The 9,522-nt window shown below is 40.9% G+C and overlaps 1 protein-coding gene across 1 annotated transcript; it reads right to left on the bottom strand.

Annotated features, from left to right (window-relative positions):
* Positions 1-4,479: 4,479 nt before the first annotated feature.
* On the bottom strand, positions 4,480-4,956 carry LOC111023507 (uncharacterized). The gene has a single exon (XM_022300966.1). The coding sequence runs from the start codon at positions 4,954-4,956 to the stop codon at positions 4,480-4,482; it is 477 nt and encodes a 158-aa protein (XP_022156658.1).
* Between the last annotated feature and the right edge of the window lie 4,566 nt (positions 4,957-9,522).

Below are 9,522 nucleotides of genomic sequence, written 5' to 3'. Positions count from 1 at the left end.
TGGACCTTACAATTGTTTATAATAGACATGAGTTACTCCTCTCATTGCCAATTTATTTTGAGATGAAACCCATGAATATTAATATGGTATCAGAGCCCAAAAGCTCATACGAGCTTCCAGCCCAAAAATGGGATTCGACCAAGATCAATGAGCAAAAGCGCCACGATCTTGAAGGTGCACGTTAAGGATCTCACATTGATTAAAGAAGGGATCTTACATACGTTTATAACAGACATGAGCTACTTCTCTCATTTTAAATTGATTTGGAGATAAAACCCCATGAATATGGATCGTATCAGAGCCCAAAATGCTCAAAGGATCCCACAATAAAAGAGACCTTGTCTGGCACCCCGTCAGATTTTTTTCGTTCTCACTTTCGATCAGATATTGGCCGAGAGCGAGAACTTGATTGAGAGCAATACTGAAAACTTAATCGAGAACAAGAGCAAAACTAATTTAAATCAACTATAAAACCTTTACACTATTTGTTTATTTATTTTTACCAACTAATTTAAATCAACTAATTTTAATCTTTCAAAAATTAGTTTTTTTCCAAACAATTTTATCTTCATCTTCATATTATAAAAAGAAAGGATTCGAACCTATTATCTAAAAACATTAAGAAAATCAATAGCTAAACAAAATCGAATTGAATTGTTTGATTTGGTTGGATTCTTATGTTCCGTTTTGAAAGTGAGAGAATCAATTTTTTTCTTTTTTTTGGGTTTGATTTGGTTTTGTGTTATAAGTTGAATGGTTTGATTACCATGTAACTATTTTTAGTATTTAATAAAATTGTTTATTTATTAATTTAAATATATTCACTTTTCGAATTAATTATGTTGATATGAGTTTTAAATTTTAGTGCCTAAAAAAAGTTTTAAATTTTAGTTTTCGTGAAAATATAGCGAATTTACTAACAAAATTTTTTAAAAATTTTCATCTTATCTTTCCATATCATTATCTACCACAAAAGTTTTTAAACAACCTAATTGACAATGTATCTCATCTCTGACCTTCTTTATAATTTAAATTATTTTTTAAATAGTTATAAAATAATTTAATAAATAAAATATAATCTATAATTTAAACTTGTAAACAATTATCTTATAATTTTTTAGGAAATTAATTTTTTTTATAGAAGGATGAAATATTAAAACAACATGTGCATAATTAAAATATTAAGTCTATTTTAGTCAAGCTACATCGCAACAATTTAATATCAATTTATCAAATGCAATATTGTATTTTTTTTCATCTTAAAATTGAAATTTACAAAAATATTGATTTACTTTACAAGTCTGAATATAACTTTTTAAAAACTACCATGCATTGACATCAATTATTTTAGATGCTACACCAATTTCAAACTAAGTTTCAATTAAAATTAATTTTTAAGAACAATAAATTTAGTTGGGGATTGCATACATAACAAATTGAAGAATCCAATCAAAATCAAATTAATATTCAAACTAAATTTAATTAGATAATATATATTAAAATGAGTTGAATAAAAGGAAACAAAATTTGGGAAAATATACATTAAATTTAATGGAATAAAAGGAAACACAATTTGAGAAAATGTATATTAAATTAACTTGAAAATGGAAACAAAATATGAGGAAGGAAGAAAACTAGATTTACCTCAATCTTTCTCACTCCAATCTCGTGCTCATTCTCGAAGTCCCAAAATCAACGTAAAAAAAAAGTCAAATCTCTTTGATCTCGCTCTCCAACTCACGGTCTCAATCAAGTTCTCGCTCTCGGTCTCTCCCGGCCAAGATCTAATCGAGAGTGAGAGCTAAAAAAATCTGACAGAGAGTGAGATAGATCTGAGAGAGATCCTTCAATCAAAGAGATATGAGAAATGCATGGTGTAGTTTAATGGTGTGATTTTTGATTGTGCCGCCATCATCCATGTCGTCATCGGTTGCTCCACCACCGTCGACTTTCAGAACTCCAATCTTCCACCATCAGTGTGAATCGCAGAGAGAGGAGATGGGGAAAACTGGATAATAGATATAACGAGGGCAAAAAATGGGGAAGAGGGGAGAAGAATTGAACAGAGCTAGAGAGATATTTTTTTTTTCTTCTGCAAGTAAAAGAGAGAAAAAATGGATAGGAGAGAAGATAGAGGAGGAAAGAGAGAGGAGAGAGGAGAGAGGGAAAATTGACAAAATAAGCCTCCTGTAGGGGCCTATTAAGTTTTTTAATTGCCCTTCTCAAAACATAAAGTTTTCTAGTCATTTGCTAACATCACCTACTTTGCCAAATGACCTCCATGCCCCTCCTTACTTAGGTACCAAATTTTAGTTTTCCCTCCTCCCTTACTTGAAAACACTCCATTTCTCTCTCATTATTTTTCGTTGTTTTGTTTCTCTCATCTACAGGCAACTCTCGATGCTTGAACTCCAGCATCTATCGGTCTTCCATTTTTCTCTCACTATTAGGGTTGTTTTGCTTCTGTCATCTACAGGCGACTGACTGTCGATGCTCGAACTCCATTATCCATCGGTCTTTGTTTTGAAATGTTTCGTTGGGCTTGTTCTCATATAAGTTATTTATTTGTTTGTTTACTGGGTTGTTGATTTTTAGACGTGGAGGGAGAGAAGCTGACAGACAGGGTGTGAAGGCAAGAAGGAGATCGTTAGCGCGTTAAATGGATATGGATAGCTACTTTGAGGATGATCTAGATCGAGAGTGTTCATGAGCGAGAGCGAGATCGAGAGCGTTCATGAGCGAGAGCGAGATCGAGAGCGTTCATGAGCTTGATCGAGAGCGTACAGCGAAAGCGTGCATGAGCTTGATCGAGAGCGTACAGCGAGAGCGTACAGCGAGAGCGTGCATGGGCTTGATCGAGAGCGTGCATGAACGAGAGCGAGAGAGATGAAAAAACGTGAAATTTAATTCTTTCAATTGTTGGTTGATGTTCTTTAAAGGCTGCATTTATTTATTTATTTTATACTTATTCGATTTTAGTCTATTGAGAATAAACAGGTGCAGTGGAAAATAGCAGCGAGAGTGCAAAACAGATAACGAAAGAGATCGTGAATAAGCTTGAACGAGAATGAGCTTGAACGAAAATGAGACGTCATCGTGAACGATTAACAGCACCATACGATAAGTGGATAAATGTTGAAGAAATAGTAATAAGTAAGCGACCGTGATGATAATTAAGGATAAATTTTAGAAGTACAACGAAAATTATCACGAACGAGAATGAGCGTGAAAGAGAAAGAAGACTGTAGGATATTGAGAAAGTAAGCACTAACAACAAATAATTGATTAATTAAAGTAGCAAACATGGGCTCCATCCATTCCATTACAAAAGTTTTTTTTAGTAGTTTAAACAAAACAACAACCATAAGCTACTACTAGAATGAGATTTTAAAAATTATTATTATTACGGTATCGGCGTAGACGGGCCAGTAACAGAGCCACCATGTCTTCCAGACGAAGTCGTTCCTCATTCTCCTCCTTCAGCAGTCCCTCCAGCAAGTCCCGCCTTTCTTCAACCCGGGCTAACCTATACCTCGTGTTGTTGAGCTCGTGTTGCGTTCAACGTAGCTCTCTCCTGAGCTAGTCGTTTTCTTCCCGTGCTTGTTGAAGAGGACCGTTACTTAGCACTCCGTTCTCCACGAAGGAGGAGGGATGGTTTGAGATAGGACTGGTTGCTCCGTCGGAAGAGGAATCGTCCGAGTCGTTAGATGTTGACATGTTTGCTTCTGAAAAATAAATGTTAGATACTTCTAATCTGGATGTCGTTGTTGTGTACTTTGTGGTATCTATATATAGAGAAATTTGTTGGTTTCATAATGGATGTGAAAACAAGGGAAAATTGACAAAATAATTAAATCGAAAATTGGGATAACGGGTAGGAAGAGTAATTAATTACTGCATTGGAAAGGTGGAAAGACAACTGGGACTAAGGATTTGAAAGAGCGCATTAATTAACCACCCTCTTACTTAACCTCTTAATTACAAGATAAATGGGTATGGATACATACGTCTAGAATGCGAGAGAGCGAGAAAGAGAGAAATCGAGAAAGCGAGAAAGCGAGAAAGCGAGATAGCGAGGAAGATAGGTTATCGTTGCGATAAATATACATGGAGAAGAACGATAGCGAAAGAGATCGAGACCATAACATCGAGACAGCGAGAGCGAGACAATGAGAGCAAGAAAGCGAGACAGCGAGAGCGAGACAGATTCCTGATACTGAAGAACAAATATACTACTATAGAAATTGGGTGTTCTCATAGAGGAACTGACCTATCTGATTGACTTACACCGTCCCCTCCATATATGCATGCAGATGTCCGTGCCATCGTAATTGGGTTAGTACATGTCTGTCTATTGTGACCCGATGTACCGCATCGAGAACACTTGTTGACAACACGACACTCACCGATTGAGGCGATCCGTTGCGTTCTACGCCGGCCTGCACGTTTAACAAGTCTTGGTGGTTGGATGGGAATAGGCTAGTAATCAGCTGGCCTTTTCCATTCCGACATGTGGCCTACAGGTAAGATTGGTTCGGCGTAGGTACCAATTAGGGAGTCCACACTGTAGTATGGATCGATCAACGTGTGGCAATTTATATTCTTGTGCCTCACTGCTACAATTGCGTGCGAACATGGAATGCCCATGTACTGGAACTCCATGCATGTACATGTACGGGCATTCAAATCAACCGTCCCATCCAAGCCACCGTCCTCAACATGAAACATGCACCAGTAAACTGGTTTGACTGTGTAGCGACGAGACTTCTCAAACTGAAGTGCAAGTCGCTCTTCTGCATAGTCTGAATGAGAGGTGTTTTGGGTGGACCAGTGGGTCCTTCTTTCGTGGAACCATCTTTGTAGCAAGTCGCAGATGAACTCGACAGTCTTAGTGATAGGTAACTTTCTAGCCTCTCGAATGAGGGCATTTACCGACTCAGCGCTGTTTGTCGTCATGTTTTCATATCTTCTACCAACTTGGTAGCTCGGGCCCACCGTTCTACCCCAATTTCTTGTAAGTATTTGGCAAGTGAACCCGATCCAACTGATAGTATCTGGTTCCAGTTGTACGTGAACTGTGACTTTCGATACGCATACGCTGCATCCTGATACAATTTGTAAAATGCAGCATTCTTGAATCGAGTCTTTATGTTGTTCCCTAGGTGATAAGTGCATATAGCATGAAATGCGTCCGGGAATATTTCACTTGTTGCATTGGTGATACTTACATGTCGATCAGATATGAATACAAGTTCTGGTGGGTGTCCGATCATGTCCTTCAAGTTCTTCATAAACCACTTCCACGATGCATCGCTTTCGTTGTCTACAATCACGAATGCAAGTGGATATATTTGATTATTCCCGTCCATGGCGACACCTATTAGTAGCACTCCTCTGAACTTCCCTTTCAAATGTGTGCCATCAACCATAATTACACGCCTTGTGATTGACTGAAACCCTCTAATGCTGGCACCCAATGCCATGTACAGGTATTTGAAGTTAAGCGAACTTTCAGTCTCGATGTGGAAAATAGTACTTGGATTCTCTATTTTTATCGCTTCACCTTACGCATGGAGATGCATGTAGGAGTCCTCCGGTCGGCCCCTAACAATAGCGTATGCTAACTCCCTTGCTCGATGGGCCTTGTCATAACTTATGTTCACCCCGAACTCTTTACGGACATCCTCCTTAATATACTTTATCTTGTAAATACGACCGGTTCCAGCAACTCTATCCTTAATAAGATTCGCTACGACCCAGCTGCTCGCCTATTTGTGGTCGTGGTTCATAGTGTCAATCGTGCAGGTGTGTGCATCTACATACTTTGATATACAAAATATCGAAGATTTACCGACGGAGTGGGCTGCAACCCTCCAATTGCATGTTAGATCGAGATCGAGAGTGAATAACATCGAGAACGAGTTAGATCGAGTTAGGTCGAGTTAGGTCGAGTTAGATTGAGAGTGATATCGAGATCGAGATGGAGATGGAGATCGAGATTGAATAACATCGAGATCGAGATCGAGATCGAATAACATCAAGATCGATTTACATCGAGAGCAAGCTTATAAGACGCAATGAAAAAAAAGAAATGTTCATTCAAAGTAAGATTCATTATGCCAAAGTTGTATCGCATACTCCTTCTAATGTGCGACACTTCAGACTGAACCAGAGTTTCTAAAGTATTACCAGACACAAGATATTCCATAAATTTACATGCAAAAATACCACAGTCTATACTACCTTTGTACCTCGTGTCGGTCGTAGGATGGTATACACGCCACGGAGTCTTCCTCAGCTTGCAATCGGCTGTATCCATCAGCCCACATGCGTACAAAAGCGATGGGATTGTATGACTCAACGGCCGCACGTCTGTCATCAACTTCGACGTGGAAATGTGGCCTGGCAATGAGTCGTACAAAAAAATTTCGGACTGGGTCATATCTATCGCAACCAGGACCCAATGATCCTTGATACAGAGCGGGCTGTACACTATGTCGACGTCAACCCAGAATGGAATGAAATCTTCCACCTGACGTAGCACGACATCCATGCACTCCTTATACTCGTCCCAAGCATTGATCATGTCCTGGACGACCTTCCCCTTGATTTGTGAGTAAGGACCAGTTGCAGCGGCAATAACTTGCTGCATAACAGCAACATCACACACACGCAGAACAATCACCATTAGATTTGTCGAAACATAAATATTATGCGTGTATGAATGAACTACCTATCTTACCATTTATAGTGGGTCCAGGACAAAAATCTTATGAACGCATAGGTGCGGCCGACTACCGAGCTTCCTCATAATAAAATATGTAATGGCAGCAGCTTCCTGCACTCACAAGTACAACAGATATGTTTGGTGAAACACAGTGCAGTAATGGGCCTAGAGTTATGGGATGTGTTGTATCACTTACCGGGTCTTCGACCTTCTCCTTAGGATTGAGGATGTTAAAGAAGAATTTCCTAGAATATCCGCTCTGCACATTCCATGTTGTAGACAGTCGCGTTATTTTGTCATTCCCAGGGTCTCGTACCCAACGCATCATCTCCCTAAACTTCGCATCCGGAAAGTTATGCAATGGGTTGTATTTGGGACGAAATGGCCTAACCTGGCTAGCAGGTACGGGCTCCACATCCACCATCTTTTGCTTCTTCTTCTGCCGATGCGTGTCCTTCGGACTGAATGGTTTCGTTTCCGTCCGCTTACGCTCCGTCCTTCTTGTTTCGTCGGGATATGAAACCTACAAAACACAAGGAAGAGGCAATTTTTTTTACCGTACGTAGTTTGTTAAGTTTAGAAAAGGATGTGCAAGACCATACCTCGGTTTTCGTGGCCGACTGCTTAGGAGAAGTTTTTTGTTTGGTTTTCTTCGACTTAGTGGATTCTTTAACAGCAGAACCGCTGACAACAAGTGGGGCTTCTCACGGTGCCGTAAACCGGATTGTGGTCGCTTTTTTGCCATGAGGGGGGTTCTTTTCCTTAGTTGGCTTGTGCACGATGGCCAACGGTTCAGGAATTTTCTCTAACTCGAGGTTAGTAGAACCCACGGGATGAGGGGTGGCAGTCGTACATGCTGGTGTAGAGGTGGGAATAGGTTGAGTAGTGGGGGTCGTATCCGCTGATGTAAGGGCCAACTCAATATGATCGGCTTGACGAGGCGCATGGATCGTGCCACACGAACCATCAATGTTGCTTGAGGCAGGAGGCTCGAAGGTTGGATCAGACGTTGTCTCTGCTTGTGGATCATGTACTATTGGAGGTGTCATTTCGAGTTCCACCAGCTTCGTCGAAAGAATGGGTGTCCCCACTGCAACGTCCAACTCCACCGAATCAATGATACGCAGGGGGTTGGCTAGTTCAGCATCTTCAAAATCGGATGGGTGTATGGTCATCTCTACAACATCTGTTGCCTTTTCATGCAACGACGCTTCTACATGAACCACATCATCATCCTTTCCAGCATCGGAACCTCCAGGTTGATGGTCATCAACATCCCCATCATGCTCGGGGATAACATTGAATACCAATGGATGTGACACGTGGACTGTATCTGACGGAGAGACACCAATATTCACCTCGCGCCTATCGATCTGCAAACGAACTAACGTATTAGCACTTCGATTGAATGAATACATACAGTATACGAACTATACCAAGTCATAGGAAAAGGCTACCTGGCACAATCGTTGAAGCATGAGTTTCATTTCACTTAAGTCCGACTTGACCTCCGCCGAATTCGTCTTCACCTCCGCCATGTCCGAAGCTAAAAGATCCAGCCTTCTCTCCATAGCCCGAATCTATCATTCGATCCACGGGTGTCGTGCCGTTGTGTAGGGCAAGCATCGCGTGACGTCGCTCACGGTGATTGCCGCGTGCTTTGCCCCACATCCGACCGAATAGAAGTACTTGGTCGAAGTACTTCGACTGGTGTCCGTTGCCCACCTTCGGATTCAGCCTCTGTACGTGGCATATCCGAAGACTCATCCGGCACTGCCTGTACATTCGTTTCCAACGAATGCGCATCGTTGAGCGGGAGATCGTCTTCGACGCCAATATTGTCGGTGATGGGGGAAGGATTTTGTCCATCATCGTTGTCGGAGGTGGAACACCAAGGCTCATTTAAATCAACCACCTCTCTTTCGTCCAATGGACATCTCTGGTAGTCCTTATCCAACTCCGTCTCCACGAGTGGATAAGATATGACCAGCTGAACGTACATCACAAGAACATAAGGAAGTGCAAATACCATTACAACAACACAACAATAAATATATTCTAGATCACTTACCACCGCTGAACCAAGGACCTCCTTCCCCATATCTTTTGTACCGACGACTCTACTGCACGAATACCGAATTATCCGGGGAATGGCGGTCTTGCTCAAACGATTGACACCGGGAGTGATGAGAGATGGGACAACCTCATATATCCACACCTGAATAAAAAATTTCAGTTTAGTCTCACACCTAAAAAAGTTTTCATAAACAACAAACTCATATGCATACATATTGATTACCTGAAACGCAAGCGGAAATCCCGGTAGGCTATACTTTACTAGATACTTTTTGTTCGTTCTTACTTTATTCTTGTATAGCGCAACTTTTCCATTCATCGCACGCTTCAGGCCTTTAACTGTTCTACTCCAAACATCAGAACCCCAGTCCAAATGGTTGAAGTAGTCCAAGTCATCGACTTGGTTGTACAAGTCGATGTCAACCTTCGACTTGCTCTTTCTCTTTCCCATCATCACAAGCTCCGTATACAAAATTAATGTCATTTTAACGCCGTCCTCATCGTCCTTGAAATCAGTCTGCTTGTAAACCTCCACAAACTCTTCGAGCAGCATGGAGGCTTCATCGTTGAAGTACTTCCTCCGCAACCTATTCTTTCCAATCTTTTTCTGGACCACCTTACCGGGCAGCCACCACAATCCCGTTATAAGCATGAATTAATCATTCGAGAATGTCAACACGTTGCCACCAATTAAGAATCTCATGTTGTCGTCACTGCTC

The sequence above is a fragment of the Momordica charantia genome, assembly GCF_013281855.1.
Source record: "Momordica charantia cultivar OHB3-1 chromosome 7 unlocalized genomic scaffold, Mcharantia_2.0 BLBB01000007.1, whole genome shotgun sequence".
In the NCBI taxonomy this organism is placed as follows: Eukaryota; Viridiplantae; Streptophyta; class Magnoliopsida; order Cucurbitales; family Cucurbitaceae; genus Momordica; species Momordica charantia.
The sequence above is the reverse complement of the archived record's forward strand: the minus strand, read 5'-3'. Positions and strand labels throughout refer to the sequence as shown.